Source organism: Electrophorus electricus, chromosome 11 (assembly GCF_041902795.1).
Source record: "Electrophorus electricus isolate QZ-2024a chromosome 11, ASM4190279v1, whole genome shotgun sequence".
Taxonomy (NCBI): Eukaryota; Metazoa; Chordata; class Actinopteri; order Gymnotiformes; family Gymnotidae; genus Electrophorus; species Electrophorus electricus.
Genome location: NC_137507.1, coordinates 13,561,774 through 13,582,500, shown reverse-complemented (window position 1 = coordinate 13,582,500; position 20,727 = coordinate 13,561,774). Strand labels below are relative to the sequence as shown.

At 43.5% G+C, this 20,727-nt stretch overlaps 1 protein-coding gene across 3 annotated transcripts in view; it reads right to left on the bottom strand.

The window, feature by feature from the left end:
* Positions 1-20,666, bottom strand: part of cdk17 (cyclin dependent kinase 17) — a 49,200-nt gene extending 28,534 nt beyond the window's left edge. The window contains exons 1-2 of one of the 3 annotated variants that reach the window (XM_081723565.1): positions 20,340-20,666; positions 937-1,053 (exon numbers count right to left, since the gene is read on the bottom strand). In XM_081723565.1, coding sequence (XP_081579691.1) covers positions 937-1,053; positions 20,340-20,488 — 266 coding nt within the window. In that variant the 5' untranslated portion in view covers positions 20,489-20,666. The remainder of the gene's footprint in view (positions 1-936; positions 1,054-20,339) is intronic. The other 2 variants (XM_081723564.1, XM_035528390.2) reach the window with 2 other exon arrangements.
* Positions 20,667-20,727: the final 61 nt, after the last annotated feature.

Sequence of the window (20,727 nt, the reverse complement as noted above, 5' to 3'; positions counted from 1 at the left end):
AGAGCACAATACTGACATTTTTAATGTGCAATAAATGAAGTTTTTAAAATATTTGGTTACACACTCATTTTCCCCCCCCATCACAGGTACCATTTCAGAGGGACTATTGAGGAGTTGCACCTGTACACGTTTAAATCATGCGTCTCTAGAACACTTCAAAAGCAGTACACAGGGGGGAAAAAAAGCCCTCACTCATGAATAATCAAAAGACTTTTAATTAAACATTCATGAAAGGCAGTAGTCAGTTATTATAGACACCTCAACACATTAATAAAACACAGGCATGCACAAACATACACACCTTTTCAAACACGTAAATGTGAAACAAATTGTTTAAGTAAAACACATAACTTGTGCAGGAGAAAGGAACATTTGTTTGCCATTCCACTGAAGCACAGTCAAATGGTTATTCAGTGTGGACTGAAAACCAACCGTGCGCGCTCACACATACGTAATGGATGAAATTCAGCTGAAGTAATCCAAACTTCCTTTGGCAAGGATACGCCTGAAGCAGACGCTGATTGGTGAAGAGATGAGGAGAGCAGTTAGACAGCAACTGCAGTAAACTGGACAAACACTGGACAGGATGATGGGAAACTGAAAAAAGGGAGGGACGGCACAGCAGCCTCAGTGCCACAGAGCGTAGCTGGGATGATGAGGGGGGCCTGTGTGCTGCGGTCATGTGCAAGTGCGCGTATGTGTGTGCGCACCTCCCTGAACATGTTTCCTGCAGGCTGAAGCAGCCTAGTCAGCACAGGGGTACTGATAGAAGTGTGAAGCACACACACACACACACACACACACACACACACACACACACACACACACACACACACAAAATATCTGGACGTAGTCATGTGGCTCTATTCAGGTGAATTCTGGGCTCCATTGTAAAATGAAAGTGAGGTACAGGCACTAGCAGCACGGTAGTCTAACCTTTTAACAGGAAATGCACAGATTCCCCTGCTCTCCTGCCCTCGGCCCCCCTCCTCCCCAGTCTTCCACCGCTCAGCCTCAGTCGCGCACACACACCCACACCATCTGAGACACAGACTTGGGGGAGGGGGCAGAAGACGGATTATGTAGAATTAAAGCATGAACTGTCAGCTCCATCAAGCCCTGACACACTCACACCCCCCTCCCCGTCCAAATGTGGTAGAGGGTGACTACAGTGCGCGCACACGCTAGCATACGCACAATATGTAGATGCTGATGGAGCACATATTGTTCAACAGCTGGTAACACAGACTGCAAGGCAGCGTAAGTGACACCCAGACACACCCCATGGCTACGAGCATGTGTGTGAGCGTTTGAACAGTTGACATTCCTGGGCATCAGACCTGCCTGGGCTGGACACAGCCAGTACCCTCATGCTCTTTAACATGCACGCGCGCACACACACACACACACACACACACACACACACACACACACACACACACACACGAAAAGTACAATTCAGGCACTAAAGAAGGAAGCCACTCACGCCTTCACCTTAACCAACTTGTGAACAGTGACGAAATTAGCTCAACTAACCCTCTGGAGTCTTAAGTAAAGAGCAGCAAAACTATATAGCATGTGTTTTGAGCAACTGCAACTGTAACAAAATGGGTGATGCTTTTTCTGAGTAAAAAGTCAGAGACGGGTGTGAACAATGTGATGCACTCATTTCACTGTACAAGCTTACTCTAATGCTAGTGCTACATTAACAGGTGTCGTTAAGATTCCTGAAAGAGACTGACTGTAAGAACAATGTCTTTTTGGGGGGTGGCTACTCAAGTTTTAGTAGCAGTTTGACACCCCTGCTCCTCGGGGCCAGACTGTCCCGCCCACCCCAGCCTCTCACAAAACATACCACTGATGATGACTTCTGCCATGCTGATGGGGTGGACGTGTAAGCTTTAGTAAGCTCTCCAGTTCATTTCTTCTTTGGAAGCATCTCTACCTCTCCCACACACAAGCTCCTCGTCTCTCCCTCTTCCAATCCACACACACACACACACACACACACACACACACACACACACACACACACACACACACACACACACACACACACACACACACACACCTCTCCCTCTCCTACTCATACACACATGGCAATCTTTGATGTGGGCCTCCAGGATGGGGTGTTTATGGCCTGGTTCTTTAAGCTAAGCACTTTCTACTCAGCTGGAGGCCACCTCATTAAAATACAGGCATGCACACATGCGTGTGCGCGCGCACACAGGCTGAATTAAGGCTTCCAACAGTGATTTCTGTCCCTCTGTGTCTCTCTCCATCATTTTTCTACTCCCAAAAAAAAAAAAAGCCAACTCTCACAAATCTACTCTCCCCCTCATTCACAAAAACATTTACACATTCACTCCCACGCAAACTTTCCCTCTCTGTCTGTCTAGGATGGTCTGTCTCTACCTTTGTTCACCTCTCTTTGGCGGAGCCGCCCTGCATCCTGAAAAGAGCTTCAGGGAGCTATTCTACGGGGGGTGAGCTGACAGTGTAGCTACATTCCTGGCCCATGAGCACACAGCACACAGGACAGTGCGGTCTATTGTTTCACTGTCCCCCCCTCCATACCCTACCGGCCTGGCAGCTTGGCACACTCCCCTGCCCAGACGGCAGCTGTCCTGGGGGTAAAGCCTGCTGGGCAAAGTGGGCAGGCCCGAGAGGAGGCCGCAGCAGCACCACTGCACCATCAGCAGACCGGGTCAGCCCATGATGAACTACTTCAACAGAAGAGCGAGGGCCCGGGGGGTGGAGCGGGGCCACTCGCGTGCAGGGCCGCTGGCTGGACGTGCGCACGCGCGACTGTGACTCCTCCGAGCCACATCACTAAGGAAAATGGAAAAGAATGAATGAAAAGTCATTCCATCTGCGTCTTGATTTTCCATTGTTGCTGTCCCTCTAATCAGCAGGTCATTTTAAAAGAAAGCACTGTATGTGAAAATCAAGCACATTAAGAGTATCCTGTTTCACAACCCAGCCCCCACCATGGAGTGCTGCTCTTACACACACATTACCCATCACCACCATTGTCATAACCCTCTAGCAAAATAGGGGGTCTTTGTCTGACAAGGCAAGACCATATTAGCCAAACCCAAACAAAGCCCTCATGTGACTATAGTGTGTGTGTGTGTGTAAGTGTATGAGAGAGAGAGAGAGAGAGAGAGAGAGAGAGAGAGAGAGCGCTGTGGGATTTGGAGTGATCCATGCCATTAAATCCATGCAAGAGGTTGAACTTTTTTAGTTTTTAAAATAAAATAGTTTTTACAAAATTTCATTAAATTCCTCATAAATAACTATTCAAAATTTTTGTAAGTGTCCAAATGGTCCTCAGGTCATCCTCACCAAAGGAAAGGAAGTAGGAAATCTCTCTCACTTCTCAGTGGGTTAGAACACGGTCACAGTATTTAGGGTAGGGTGTATACGCATGTACACACACGCACGCACACTTACTTTCCTCTGAACGCCAGGCTGGGCCCTGCTGGCTGGTTGCTTCACAGACATAGCTCAATTAAAGTCTTATTTCAAACAGCTAAAGCAGCCAGCAGCATCACACAGCAGCCTAATTAATCACGTCTCAGAGAAAGAGGGATGGAGTCAGGCAACCCTACAGAAACCCTCCCACACAGGCACCCGCACGCACGCACCCGCACACCACACAACTACAAAGGGAAAAAGTCAATGTTAAGCTGTGCACAGAGTAAAATACCAAACCTCTCTCACAACAAAATGTGGTGAAGCACATGTTTGTTGTTAGGTGAAGTTACACAGTAGTTACACTCAGTAGGAAGACTGCTGGCAGAAAGCACACTGGAAAGGGCTTCATGAGAAGTGTGTTCGATAAATGTCGGAGTCGTCGTCTCTGGCTAGAATGCCAGGGTATTCACTGTTCTCTCTCTTCCCACACACACACACAAATCCCTTCCTATCACCATGGCAACTCCTCCTCCCCGAGACTTTTCAGCATCCTCTGTTTCTCACAGATTAGAATCTGTAATCTACCCCTCCACCCATGGAGGGGGCAGAAATAAGGAGAGAGTCTGAGAAAGAATCAGAGAGACAGGGGAGAGAGAGATACAGACAAACAGACAATAAGATGTCTTTGTGCTGCAGTAAAAGGCATGAAATCACCACAGCAACCCAAGTTCTGTGAGCCAAACTGCACACAAGAAGTAGGGTGCAGAAAAATAAAAAGGAGACAAACAGAGATGAAGACAGAAGAGAGAGAGAGAGAGAGAGAGAGAGAGAGAGAGAGAGAGAGAGAGAGAAGAGAGAGAGAGAGAGAGAGATAGCGCAAGCCGGGGGGGTTGGGGGGGGGTGAGATTAGTCAGATTACATGCACAGGCGTTCCTGTCCATTTACTTGTTTTTTAGAAGTTTACTTCTGGAGATTTCGTTAAAATGAAAGGCAGCACTAAAAGCTGTTAGCTTGCATGGCTAGAGTGCAGAATAGCAGATACCCAAAGCCCATAGCCACATATAGACAGACAGAGCCATGTGTCAAACTCACAGGACACAGGTTACACCAATCAACCATAACATCAAAACCACTGACAGGAGAAGTGAAAAAATATCACATTACAATGTCAAGGTTTAGAATATATCAGGCAGTAAGTAAAATGGTCAGTTCTTGAAGATGATGTGCCAGACCCTACACTCTCTCACATACCTCGTTTTTTTATGTAGGGCTGATAAAATTCAAAAGGCAAAATTCAAAATGCAATAAGTCACAATCAGCAACAAAATCATCTCTTATAGCATTAAAACTCAAAATAAATAGAACAAAAAACTTCATTTGCTCCACACATTTCAAGATTGAAATCTTTTCCCAACCCAATCAAACGTAAATGCCATAGGTTTCTCTAACATTTTCGGTCCTGTCCGCTTTTGCATGTAGTAGCTGCGGAAAAGCAGCAGGGATAAGCAGGTGGAATCCTTCGGCAACACTCCTAACACTACATTTCCCCGCTACCCCTGTATAACATGATTGAAATTGAAAGTTGCTCTGAACAAGGGCATCTGCAAAACATGTAAATGTAAATGATCACATCTGGGTGCTGCCTTTGAATATGCATTAGCATGTTTTTGCATACAATCTCTATAACGCCAACACACTGGCCTCTTCCACCACTCAGCTCACTAGGAGCCTGAAAATTTCCAACACAGCTGATCTGAAAGTTGCAGGCAGCTCTTCTAGCTATTCTAGTCTTCTAACGTGTCATTTGCTTTCGCCATAGTGTAACTGATTCAGTCAGATGCCAATGGTCTTGAGTTAAGATCAGCATAGCATGTTGCTAGCGGTTTGCAGCTTAAGGTTTTGGGTGGAAACCTTGCATGTCAATCTTTGCAATCAATCTTTGCACATAGGCTACTGCATATTTTCAATATGACTACATGCATTAAACCCTGATGTGCGCACTGTAACAATTTGTAACTAATACACATACCATTACACCCCTAAGTGTAAGGACATGAGCAACTTTGCCAAGGGCCAAATTGTGATCGCTAAACAACTGGGTCAGAGCTTCTCCAAAATGGCAGGTCTTGTAGGGTGTTCCCAGCATGTGGTAGGCAATGCTTAGCCCAAAAGTGGCCCAAAGACAGACAACCAGTGAACTGGTGACAGGGTCATGGGCACCCAAGGCTCACTGATGTGGGTGGGGAGTGAAGGCTAGCCCATCTGTTCCAATCCCACAGAAGAGCTACTATAGCATGAACTTATGAAAAAGCTGGATACCACAGAAAGGTATCAGAACACACAGTGCATTGCAGCTCGCTGTGAACTGGTCTGCATAACCGCACGCTGGTCTGAGTACCACGTCCAGCCCTTACACTGCTGAAATCACCTACAATGGAGATGTGAGCATCGGAACTGGGACAGGGAGCAATAAAAGAAGGTGACATACTCTGATGAACCACAGTTCACCCGGATGGCCGTGTGTGTGGGCCGCTCACTTTGGGAAGAAATGGCAGCAGAATGCACTATGAGAAGAAGGCAAGCCAGCAGTGTGGCGCCACGCCCAGTGTTCAGATGAGGAACCTTGGATCCTGGAATTCATGTCAATGTTACTTTGACATGTACCATGTACCTAAATATCATTGCAGACCAAGTACAGCCATTCATGGAAATGGAATTCAATAATAGCTGTGGCAGGATAATGCTTCCTGCCATACTAAGAAAAATCGTTTAGGAACAGCTTGAGGAATATGACAGGGAGTGCTGGAAAATCAAGTGCAATCCATGGAGGCCCCACCTCACAACTTACAGGACTTAAAAGGATCTTCCACACAGGCGCACCTGAACACACACGCAGAAATGCTTTTGTACTTTGGTGATATCTGTTATTACTTATAGGCGCTACTCCCTCCATGTTGAAACCATTTGGGCACATTAACTCCCAAAAGGTTCAATACGGAGCAGGCCTGATCCCATTCTCCCACAGCAACTAATGCGGAGGAGAAACATTCAGGGCTCATGTGATGGATCTCCCCTCACTCCCCTTTGAAATGGTGATGCTTCCGTCTATAGCAGCTCACACTGTACTTTTCATCCTCTCCCAAATTCTCTCACATATGGACCCCTTCGTTAAAAAACAAGCAAAAACATCAGTACTTAGAAGCAAGCACACTAGGGGCCATATCACTATTACAGCTATCACACACTTAATGGTTCAATAGAAACCTTTTAATACCCCCCACACACACTCACACCCACCTACCTCTGTGCATTCATCCATGCTGCAATGTGCATTACACAGACAGTGGTCAGTGAACAGTGTTGTTTGCAGGCCTTTGTAGTCCTGTAGAACTTGTAGACTCCAAGTTCTTTACATGAATGTGTGCAAAAATAACCTTTGTTCCCAAGTCAATGCTGCTCCTTGTGGACTCCATAACCCTAACCCTAACCCAATCAGTGCAAGATGAGACAAAGACAGACTTGCCATGCCTCTCTCTCACACACACACACACGCACGCACGCACGCGCGCTTGCTTTACAGTCTCTTGGATTACATGCTGAAATACAGATTACATCTCTGGATGCATTCACGTTTGCTTTAACTAAGAGGAGCGCTGACACTAGTTCAAATCAACAGTTTTAAAAAATTAAACTATTAAACTTCTGCTAAATCTACAATTTTAATTTTGAAATGTAATTTTCAAATTTGATTTGAAAGGTTTAACACTGCCACAAAAGTGTAATGTTTACAATACAAGCAGCACTTGTAAGATAGATATATACATATATACATACACACACAATTTTATAGATAGATAGATAGATAGATAGATAGATAGATAGATAGATAGAGACACACATTTATTTATATAAATATATATAAAGCATAAATACTTATTAAGCACAGCTAGAAACAAGCATGAACTAAACCATCTCCAGTGAAGTAAGCAAGAGAGCACAATGTTTAGGCAATGAGCAAGAAGAACTGTAATCAAGCAGTGTGAGAAACATACGTACACAAAAAGAGAACTAGGAGAGGGCCATGACCTCTTAGTGGTTTTTCTATTATGTCAAAGGAAAATCTCCACAGAAAGCAGGGCAACACAGGAGCTCAAGTTGCGCACACACACACACACACACACACACACACACACACCAAACCCCCTCGCATAAACACTGGTTTTGTTTGAATTGATTCTAACTACATGGAGACTTCTGGCGCTTGATGCTCAAGTGCTTGTCATCAAGTCAAAGAACCACAACACTCAAAACAGACAGACGTGCTTGCAGCACACTTGCTCCTTCATTGGGTCTGTGGTAGCGTGATCAGGTGTGATCAAGCACTTACATAAGCCCCTTCTCTGCATGCCATTACGGATTAGCATGCTCACAAAGAAACGCATATGCGTTCATCCAAAAAAAAAAAAAAACCTGTCTCGGCCAGAGCAAACATGTATCCAATGGCACCAGCATGTGTATAGTACCATCATCGCAACTCATCGCCACAACCAACACAAGGAGCGACAGAGACGAATGGACCCTGAGAGCAGCCATCCGTCACACTGCCTGCTCAAAAATAAGCTCTCGGGTCCATTTTCGTGTGTGAGGGTAGGAAATGAGGGAGGGACGCAGACATAGAGAGAGAAAGAGGAAATAAAAGGAAAAAGTGGAACTGAAACCAAAAAATAAATAAATAAATAAAAAATCAGGCAGATGTACTTAAGAAACTTTTAAAGTGGGCAGGGGCTGTTAGGCTGCAGTTAGGACTGGAGCTGGCATTTAAGCTGTGGCACCTGCTGACAAACCAAGCGGAGCGGTTCTGTGCTCGTTCCTGACCGCACCAGCGGGCCCGGGACCTTCCCCACTGCAACATGGTGCTGTTCCAGCTCAAAAAAAGTCACAGGAAAGCACCTCTATGTAAAGAAGCTCTAGCCATTCCCAAATACACTTACATTTACACACGCACGCACGCACAATCAAGAATGTAGCAGCACATTGACATTGTTGTATGTTCATCCTAAAAGCAGTTATAAGGTAACCAACCAGTGTTGTATGTTTCTTTCTAAAAATAAGAATAATGGAACCAGCACATACCAACCTACCTTCCAAAACATCCACGTAATGTTCGACTGAAAGCAAATTAAGAATTAATGAAGACTGGAGTTGGGGGGAGAGAGAGAGGGAGTGAGACCCATGAAAATAGCTGACGTATTAAGCGGCATATTCTTGGGTCACTGCTACTAAAGCAACTGTCTCTCAGGTAACGTTAAAGGTAATTTGCATGTTTTCAACTAGCACTCATGACACTGCTGGGAAGCAGCAGGACAAACCCTGCTGACGCCCTGCCGTACACCCCCCTACACACACATCTTTAAAACACAATCCCAAGTGGCCCATCTAGTAGGCTGGAAGTGTAGAAAGACTACAGAAAAACAAAAGTGTGACCGTGTGTGCCTGTTCTTAGGGGAGATAAGGGGATGATCACACATAATCTCCTTGACAAATTCAACAATAAGCCAGGGTGAGTCCAGTATGGTATTTCTTCTGTGGTTTTCCAACACAAAACAAATACTAGTATCAACATAAGGTCAGTTTGACATTACACCCTTACATTCACTAGATCTAGAGATACAAGAGTATGTATGTGTGTGTGTGTGTGTGTGTGTGTGTGTGTGTGACAGACAGACAGAGAGAGAGGGACATACGGAGAGACTGTATCACTACCCAGTACTAACAGGCCAGCGTGAGGGGACACCCGCGTCACACTCCGCGTCCTAGAGGGAGGGTGCTGGCCCACGTTATCCATCCATCCATCCATCCATCCATGTGTCATCAGTTTCACTGAAGCTACATCAAATAACTCTTTAATCGTCATGGGAAGCAAAAACTTCAGTTCTGACTCATAGCCACTGCAATGTCATTCAAACAGCTAGCAGCAGTGAAGGTGCTGCTGTCATGATCATGGTTTTCTTTAGCTTGCTGTCTTCTTCTTCATCTAGAAGAATGCTTACATTATTAGTTCTACCAAACCCAATTCAAACTAATGGTCAAAACCTGACTGATTGAACTTCATGGACAAAGTGCTTAATTTTTTAAAATTACACAGCACGTGCACATTTGTACCTTAACTAGAGGCAAAGGAGCTAATGCCACACATACATAACCTTGGGCAATTGGTACAATATTAAAAGGAAGATTTAGTATCTAAGTTTTTATTACAGACCTCATCTATTTCAGTCTCTTACTGACATGATCAAGCATTTCCTTCAAGCTTAGAAACCATGCAACTGCGCTTTTTAACATATGCTAGCTGACGTAAGGATTGATCAACTCGTTTGTGGCATTTGAGTCTTCAACTGCTTGTGTGAGGTGCACTTTGACTGAACATCTAACCTCACTGTCATCTCTTTCAAGCAGCAAATCAGTTTATTAGGCCACAAGGGCTCACATTCTTTCCGTACATGAATCCAGTTCAAAGTTTTTATGAACCCCCTAGAGGCACAGTCAGCTGGGTTTGCAGAGGTGCCAGTATACCTCTGCTGTAGATGTGTGGTATGCTCTTAAATAGTAGGTAGCTTGTAAACAACCCTTACAAGCGACAAAAATCTAGAAGCAAAGCTTGTCATTTTCAACGTACTTTAAGATAGTTGTGCTGTCAAGTCCAGAATGTTGAATCCAATAAATGTAGTTATAGTTTGTTTATTAACATCTGGTCAACGTTCACAGTGACAAATGCAGCCGTTAATTCCATACATTGACTCGCAGTTTGCTTCAGTGGAGCCTACACATGATCTTCCATGTCATGAGGACACGCTGAAGGCTCCCCTCTTTTAGAATCTCAGGTATGACCCAGTTCCTGATCCATGCTCACTCACAGTAGGAGAGTGGTGGAGCTGTGCTGTGCTGATGAACCCAAAAGTCAACTGGCTATACGCATCTCGTCACAACAAAAATCAAATAAGTGGTGTAACTCTTGTAGTCATGTGACCCACTTATAAGCTGACTGCTCTGGAATTTGCCTGTCCCAGTCAAGTCCTTTACATAGCTGCTGCAGGAGACACTGAATTTGAACAAATCAAATTCAGTGCACCCAGTCCCTTTCTACAGGCAGGGCATCTTGAGGCAAATCCAGGTCTCTCATATCTTTGGCTCATTTACAACCTGGGACAGAGGCCAGTAAAGCACAATTAATGCTTGTCCATTTTGTGAGATGACAGTCTCCACAAGTGTTCTTTGCACAATGCAATGTCTTGGCATTTATTGATGGCAGACTTCAAGCAGTCATTAACACAAATTTACTGTAGTACATGACTGCACTATCGCCTGAGGTAGTTTCAGATGAATCTTTCAGTGGGCCAATCTAAATCCATCCAAGTGTAGTCTTGACAGTATAAGGTACACTGTCTTTGCTGTTAATTACTCTCTGAGTTTATGTTCTTTGGTACCAATGAGGCCTTCGGGTTCAGCATTAATGTGAGGTAGTTCCACTTTAAGGTGTAGACATATGTTCACATCTTTTTGTTCTGGAATTTTATCCTTTAAGACTGAAATGTTCTTTTGTGCTAACACTTTGGGTCACCCAATTAAGTTGTTTTCTTCTAGTCCACTTAGGTCCAGATCTGAGTTTATGTAGCTTTTCACTGGTCTTCTTGAGTTCATTGCACTCAACATGAGCTCAGCATATTTGTCCCCAACATTTAGTTAACTTGCTAGTGACTTTATGCAAAATGCAGCTGAGCTTCCTGGATCAAAGGAAGAGTAGCTTTGCATAATTTCGCTAGTCTTTGTTGAATTCACTGGTGCAACTGCAAGGACACAACTCTGCATCACCAGTGCAGGCACTTGTCTCATGGCTAGGGTTGTTGTTGAACTGGCAGTTCCATTACCTGCAATATCTCCTTCCATATATGGCTTAGATTTATTCCATCTAGTGCCTTTCTCTTGCCTTGAGAAGGGTAGCATACTGGGATTCTTCAGACATGAATTCTTCATGTCTCCTCTTTTCAATTCTTGTTCTAGCCTTCAGAAGGGTAGTGGTAGCTTAGTAGTTAAGGCAGCCATCAAGTAATCAGAACGTTGCCAGTTCAAGCCCCACCACTGCCAAGTTGCTCAAGATGTATTCAGTCATAATTGTAAGTTGCTTTGGATAAAAGCGTCAGATAAATGCTGTAAATGTCAAACACATAACAGCCATCCAAATATGGTTCTTCATACATGGCATGCAGAATTTACTGCCACATGATACAGTCTTGAACTTTTATGAGTTACTCCGCTCATTCTGAAATACTCTTAATACTACAGAAAAACCCTTTTTCTTTCCTCCGCTGATTTTTTTGTAGATGCCTGTCTTTCAGCTACTGAACTGTCCAGACCTCCAAAGAGTGGCTCTAGTATGACCTTGGCTTGACAATAGACAGCCTACCAGTCAAAGGCATGCGAGTTCTCCACTTCTCTTACTGTAAGTGTCTGTTCTGATAGGATCACTCTCATATGTAGGACTACGTTTTCTCTATGGATTCAATGGCCTAAATAGTTGAGACAACTCGTCAGGAACAGAGGGAAAGAACTTAGAACCTTTCCAGCTTCTCATTTTCCTTTTCCATCAAGGCTGATGCAGTCTTTAGCTCACTTCCATAACCCATCTTCAGTCAGTCATAATGCTTCTGTATAACCATAATCACTGGGTTCGCATATATTATCATTTTCCAATAAATACATTTTTTTGCATCGCTGTCAGCTCTTCCATCAATGGCTTGTCTAAATACTCTTATGAGCAAGCTAACCTTCAATGGGAGACCAAGAAACAGTGGGATATTTCTCTGAGGTAAGCAAAGGAGTTTCAAATTCTCCGCAAACATCTCAGTGATGACAGTTTGACGTTGCATAGCTTTATATAGTTCTCTTACACTGTCATCACCCTGGTGCAGAAGGTCTCTGACATTCAGACTTTGTGTATTGGATTATTGGGGTTTAGCACCTAATTTCGCCCCATGTTTGAGCTTGGGAAATGAGTGTCTACTCTTGTCATCATACCTGTTGCTGCATTCTGCCTTTGGTACACACCGCCTCTGTGGCTGTACATGTGCATTCATGGTCTGTTGGACACTGGAGTACAGGAATATGCCACTACAATAGAAAATTAGCACCATAACCTATCTAGCTAACAGAGGTGACCAATTTGATCTAGAAATGTGTCAATATAATGTTTTGCTCACCAAACTTGGCTCCTACAAGCAGTATTTAAGTCTAGTATAGTGTACAGAAGCCACAAAAGTTCTGTCCTACTCTCTGAAAGGAAAAGATATGCTGACTGCTGAGAGCTGAAGATGTTATTTTTAGTATTTTCATACCATTGCAAACATTCTAACTGATTAACATTTAGAGCATATGGATTTTCTGCTGTTAGCCAGCAGGGGAGGTACAAGGTGACCCGTTGAACCAATGAAATACAAGCTATTTGCTTTGACATGTATGTGTTCCAGTGACAACTAGGTGTCTGTTCAGGCATTTTGCTGGAAAGGAGACAGTGATCTGAAAACCAGCCTGTCCAGCCTAAAACTGGACATGTGGTCACCTTATGACAAAATGCTTTACAGTCTCTTGAGCTTTCATTCAACATGCATGTAATCTAACAGTACAACAGTAATCCAAACAAATCCGCAAAACGCATTCTTTAAACAAAGTGGCTAGAGAGCAACTTCCAGATTTCAATAATATTAAACAGCCTTAAACTTTGTTGCTTGGATTTGCAGTGAGATTGTGGAAATGTGTTATACTAAGCTTTTGGCTTGATGTGAGGGCAATATATGTCATCAGTTTTCCTGAGTTCAATCAAGTATCTTTTAATCTTCTTGTCCAGAAAGTAAAAAAAAACAAACAAATTTTGACTCATAGCCAGTTTAATACCATTGAAATACAAGTACAAGCTAGTAGCAATAAAGGAACTCACAAAAATGCTGGAATGACCATATTTTTTTTTAGAATTTACTGTCTTCTGCTTCATCCTGTGTAATGCTCACATCACCATTTTGCATTCAGTCAAATTTAAGGCAGTTCAAGTATTTATCCATGGATTTGGCTAATGGTCAAAACGTATTGTTTGACATTGTTGTCCACAACACTGCTCTTCCAACAACAACAAATAACTTTGATGAAAAACTTTTAAACTATACAGAGCACTCTCATTTGTACCGAAACTAAAAGGCGAATTAACTACTGTTACACACACACACACACATTATTTATATATATATATATATATATATATATATATATATATATATATATATATATATATATATATATATATATATATATATATATATAAACTTGGGCCACTGGTACAATCCCAATAATAAGAAACAATGCTACCAATTTAACATGAGTTTGACTCCATCCATCCATCCATCTCTCACTTTCCGTTGCTCCCCCCTGCCCACCTGAGGGATGTGCCACTGCCCTAGTTAGCAAAGTGCAAAATTAGTCTGCAGCACAGTGCAGCTTTTCGACATTGAGCACATCGGCCTCTCTTGCAGTCGTTCCAAGTCAATTTCCATCAGATCTTCCTCATCCGAATATGGCCTCCAGGCTATCTGGACACAATGGAGTCAAAAACCCTTTGCACAGATGCCATTTGAAACAGTAGGCAATAAAGCCTTATTAAAGTTGCTCCTTTGCTTTGACCAAGTCATTTAGCTTTTGGTCCATTTTGGTCCATTATATTTCAGCAAGGTGGCAACAGCAAGCAAGCAAAAGCAGATAAGGATCTGCTAAATTGGAGAAGGCACTATAGGAGGCTTCTCTGCCACTCAACATCAGCAGAAGACTACTAAGACCATGATCCCCTTCACCACTCTGACTGCCATGACGACGCAAAGCTTTCTGCCACTGCCAGTAGGAATGACATTCCAGAACACAATGCACATGCATATGCATGGATCAATTTACATGTCAATCCAAAACGCACAGGGAGGAGGCATTAGCTAAATATTTATATATTCAAATATTGAGACAACACTCTTTCATATATCAGCAGCCTTTTATCAAATATTAGAGCTTCTGAACAGCAGTAGAAGCAGGCCCTTCAAAACACAAATTTTATACATTAAAGGCTTTGGCTTTTTTTTTTTTTTAAATTAGCTTAAAGTTCAGCTAATGTTTTGCTAAAATTGCAAGTAAAAAAAAAAAGGATACAGGGTTAAAGTTAAAATGAGCAAAACATGAGTTTGATACAGTCCACTTTTAAGTCTGAGTTTTATATTTTAAACCTCCATTAGGTCATAAGCAGTATTTCTAATGAATGATAATATCTATTATGCATTAACATTATTATACAAATTAATTGGACATTCTGAAACACACATAACCCAGGTGAGCCAGTCATTATTTCTAATTTACTGTCATTAAATAAATAGATATGTAAATAAAACAAGGTTCTACAACATTTCACCGCACATGATAAGACGAGGAATGCTCCATACAGCTCATTCTACTATGGTGAAGTCCTCCACACCATTCCTGTCCCTGGGAAGCTTCCCACATGGACCAAGATGTGGAGCTTGAGCCCCGTGTTGCATATGGCATGTGTGACTATTTAAACCTCAAGAGTATACATATATAGAAGGAGGGAGCACATTTGTTGGTTCATGTTTGCGTTTGTTTCCTAAGGTCAGGTGTAAAATGCACTACAGTAAACAAGGCTCAGAAAGAGTAACTGTAATCCCGTCTCATCTGGATCTAGCCCTGCAGAGTTTACAACACAAGTACTCAACTGTATCCAGGTATCCGATCCATGCAAGCACTAGAGCACAGGAATTTTGTAATTACACGTCCTTCTTCTGAGGGGGGACAATTACGACACGTCCCAAGCAGGACTGGGATAAACTACAACTGCTGGGCTGTAGAAGCCCTATGGCCCAGTGCACCAGACCTCTGCTCAGGCATGCTGTTCTGCAGGTCAGGGCTACGCTCAGCCCCCAAGAGCCATCCAGGAGGCAGGCACCGCAAAGGCTCGCCTGGTTCTTTTCAGAGGGCTGCCTCCAAGATGGTCGATAAGAAAAACAGCCGCTGTTGCTCGTAAGGTTGAATGAATTGCTGCTTTTGAGACTGGCCAGAGGGCCGAGTGTGAGAGGAGAGGCAAAAGTTTCGAGCAGGCGAACCATGTTTCCCTGGAAACTCACTCCCTTGTGTTGTTCCACAAGCCAGGGGCAAGCACCACAGAGAAAGAGAGAAGAACAGAAGGGGGGGGGGGGCAACAGACTAAGTTCAGTATCCTTTACTAAGAGTTGAACAGCAAATAGTAATTAACACTACAGACAAATAATAAGGCTTATTACCTAGCAGTAGGGAGGGCTACATTTGAAAGGTGATGCTTTGGAGACAGGTGACTTTTATAGACACACACACACACAGTCAAGAAAAGAGTTCAGAGATCTATCACAATCCCTGTTGCTTAGTGATGATAGAGAGAATGTAAACAATGTGCTTGGAGTGGCATTAAGCTCATTCCACTCCACACACACACACACACACACACACACACACACACACACACCCCCTCCCTCTGACAAACTGGCAGCTCACTAACATTGTGCATCTCTATAAATATTTTAGAGTCAGTAAAAAGTAAAAGGAACACTGTACTCTGTGTGTCTGTGTGAGTGAGAGAGCGAGAGCGAGAGAGAAATCCTAGACTGGGATTCCTAGTTTGGAACTTTCTGCTCTGACAATGGCATATGCCAATCCTCTGAGTGTACCAGCCAAACTAAGCTATGAACATCCATGCACAAGAACAGGAGAACTGAAGAACAGTCGGTGCAGGGCACTAAACATGGGACTTGAGACCAGCAGGCTGCGGTAGAACAGAGGAGCCATGTCAAATGTGGAATAGGCACTGGATGGCACTGTGGCAAGAGTGTGTGTGCACGCGCGCACACAAGATCTAGACATAGGCTGACTCTGAGCAACACTATACAAAGGGGTCCTTCACGACCTCCGGGGTGGGTTGGTGGTGGGACCCATGATGGGTTAACTAACACACTAAAACACACACTAACACACAAGCACTCCAGGAAAACTGGGATCAATACTGCGAGTTTAAGATGTGAATCGCATTTTGACCACTCACTGGGCCTGAGGAGGCTTCACTGAAATGATGACAAGAACTCACTAATAGTGAGACATTCTGTGAATGACTGAAATAGCTTCCATTGTACATGGTAGAAAGACATGGGCTCATGGAGCTTGTGCGTGTGTGTCCGATAGTCCAACAGCTGCCTGAGTGCACCAATCCAATTCACCTGCCAAAATATGCCACTGTCGAGCATAGCCAGAGCACAGGAGGGTATTTCCCCGATTCAGACCAGTCCTGACTAATAGATTCCGGTTCCTGATCTGGCCAGTGTAATATGGTTACATAGGACACCTTGCAAAACTGGCTAATGTCAATGACTCATATCAAACTCAGACTCAAAAACCATCACATCATCTCCAAAGACACAAAGACATATGATGCCATCTCAATTAATCAATGAGACAACCACCACAAGTGGCTTGTCAGCTCATTCTAAAGTCAAGGGGCCACTTGATCATTTTCCTGCTTATTTATAAGTCAGAGACAGGGGCCCTTTGAAAGAGTTCAAACTATTTCAGGCATAAGCAATCAAAGCAACTATCTATTTAACTTATGCAATCACAACATGCATCTGTGGCTTAAATTATTAGTAACTGCAAGCCATCAGTAACCGTTATCAGAAATAGCTAAGCATATAATGTATACAAACATACCTTGACTAGCAAACAGCACTCAACTGTCAACATCAGAACATAGAGATTTTTCTGCATGGCATACCACACCGTTTCCCTTCGATCGTTATGGGATCAGCAACATCAAAAAACATCACGAAAAATACTCAAATCACAGCATGTTAAGGGGTGCGCTTCTTTGACTTATTATATTTGAAGTAAAGCCAGTGAAGGCTATCCAGAGTCCATGCAACGGTACAGTCAGCTTGACGCCACAAGACATTTCATACAGAGAATATCAAGGATGTACTCAGTAGAATTCTAATTTTGTGATGTTTGTAACAAGGTTGCCTCCCTTTGATGGTATGGGGCAGAAGAGAGCCCAAACAGTGTAAACCATTTAAGGAATATCATAAACTGTATGGAATGTCTGGGATATTCATGTTTGCTTGGGAGTTGCAGAAACATAGTAAGAAACATGAAACCTTGATAGCAGTAAAAATAGATAGATAGAGATAGAGATAAATAGAGAGAGAGAGAGATTTAAAAATTTGCACTCCATGTCTGGTCATTTGTCTCCATGTCTGCTTCACCCCAGAGCGACAAGCATGATGAAGCTTTAGTGGATTCCCAAGGTTTGCCATTTTTTGAGGTCCAAATGCTTTCCAGACATAAAACACTATTGTGTAACATTTCTGCATTAAGAAGGTCATGCAGGTCAACTGCTCAGAATGAATGCAAATGTTTGGGGTGGTAAGGAATGCAAGACAACAAGGAATGCTATCTTGTATCCAGTTTGCTTTCAGGTGTCTGAATATTTAGACTGGTTGCATAACAGGTGGATAAGAATGTGCATAAAATCAAGTAATGGAGTGAGACAGTGTGCGCATTCGTGCATGCATGCATGCATGCGAGTTCGTGTGTGTGTGTGTGTGTGTGTGTGTGTGTGTGTGTAATACACCAGCTGCTGTCCAAGGCAGGTGACAAGCTAACTCTCCATATTTTTATGTCCTTGAGCCACTTACTTAAAATGGATCAAAATCCAGAGCTAAAACACAGAGAGAGAGAGCACGCGAGACCATAGCATGGGTAACAATACATAGTGCCTTCCGCTGTGCAGGTCAGGTTACCTAGTGCCTGCATAAAACACCCCTAGTCAGTCATCGTAAGACTATTAGCTAAATTCAAAGTTGCTAATCAATGTATAATCAATCAACGCAGACATGTTTGTTGCCTCTTTCTTCCTACAGTCTTGTACTTTTTCACCAATTTCTGTGACTTCATCTCTTTAATCTCACAATGTCCAGACGTGAAAACTCACTGAACATGAAGAAATCTGAATTATTAATACAAATAAGATAACTGCAACTGCAATGAAACCTTATTAAGAAACAAACCCACGAGTCCGTGTGTTTAAATGAGTGAACATGAGAGTGCTGGAGGAACTGTCAAGTAGACTGTTATGGATCATGTATAATCCACATGATGTGGGCTATTACAATACCGAAAGATCAAAAGACACTAAAGCTACAAAAGCCACGTAACACCGCTCATCTGGAACAAGACTCTCACACACATTTAAATGAGACCGTATTGTAGACTTCTTTTTTTGTCTGTGTGATCCATGGTCCCATTGTGCTAGTGCTGCACTGCCCCACATCACCATCCACTCGCCAGTGGAGCAAAAGATCCACCCACAACTAGAGCACACATACACATAGTGCATTCCCACTAACTCACAAACGCCAGATTCCATATCCGAATTTGTTCACCAGTGTAAAAGTCCATCACAGCGTAGGTCATGTTACTGAATGCTGGAGGACTCAAATGCCCAAACGCATTCGAGCACCCCCACCCCACTCCAACCCTCCGCGCACCCACACCCCTGGCTTTGCCTGTGCCCCCACCATGGGTCTCAACCCTGCTAGCCTTCTGATTTGGGTCATCCATTCACCAGCTGCATGCCAGGCTGGACATACCCTCACATCCATCTGAAAAGTGTCTGATAAAGAGGTGAGCACCAGCCCTGGCAAACCACCACACTGGCTACCAGCCCATACAGACACCAGCTCTCAATTGGGCAGGATGCTATTACGTACACATGCACACACGCACACGCAAACACACAGATAAACGTGATGAGCAGTATGCAGCTTTTCAAATGTCTCACAACATGAACTGGGCAGTGGACAGAGACAACAGGGTATGTCACCGCTATGTGCACAGCAGGCCTGTGACAGTACCCAAAGCTCCGACATCAAACATAGAGCACAGGGCAATCTAAAGCATCACTCTCCATCCATCAATGTCACTTGGTGCACTCCACCTGTCAAATAACACAACGAAAAGCAGAAGCTACTTAAATACGTGCTACAGAACAATCCTATTAAAAACCGACTTCTACTAACCATTACCTTTGGAGTTGTAAACTTGTAAGTCAATGAGCTGCTTACAGCACAAGACGGGCATTGTTTCTGTTAAAATTGACAACTGCACAGCATGGAACGCCGCACTTCGTAGGACGACAGTAACGAGAGTGGTTCTGGGGGGGGGGGGGGCAACGATAAATTAGATGCTCCAAGTTGCTACATTCGTGCGCTATAGAGTCTCGCAACACGCTTTTTATATTAGTTTTAATCGACGCAGCACTCACGGTATGTCCTCGTTCGTGTTTTGATGAGAACTCATACAAACACACACACACACACACACACACACACACACGTGCTGTACAAGACTAAGACACGTCCCGAGTTTGTTGATACTCTACACCTAAACGAAGGATCTTACCGCTAATGATTAAATAACCATCGTTTCCAGCCAATAGTATCTTGTCTTGTCATTCATTAATCAATCATGGAAGAAAATACGTAAAATATATGACAAATTTAATCTCTATCGGTTAGTAGGTGACAACTGTATATATATATATTTTTATTTTTTTCTAATATTTTTTTTTTGTTAAAGTAAAAGGGTGTTCACGTAGACGAGAAACACGCGAACAGACAACGCTCTGGCTACGCTACAACATAAACTCCCTGACACAATCGGCCACACTGTATCTGGGTGGCGTTGCAGCCTAGTCCACTCAAACAAAACAGAAAACACTTGTAGCCAAAATGCCACAGAACACTCACCAGAAACTAAACGAGCTGTTTCGACCCGAGTCCCAGCCCTTGGCTACTTCTCGCAGGCCGGATGCCGTCTTTCCACTCTCTGCAAAGAGCTCGCTTTCGTATCGTCGGCTATCGTTTGGGGACCCGTCTGCCTCGACGGATAAACTCATACGTAGAATATTTTATTCAGACTCAAACGATTCCGCTTTGGAAACAAGCCGATTTGGGCTTGACGGCTTTCGCTTAACTATGGCGTTCGTTTCGCCGGAGCGGATATTGACGAAGGTCCGAACGGGAGGGGTGCGGGTGGTTACCCGTCTACTGACGCCTCCGCCTACGGTGACATCGAAGAAAGAGGAAAATGTTCTTGTTAAATTATTTGCTCGTACAATACCACTTAAACGGACAA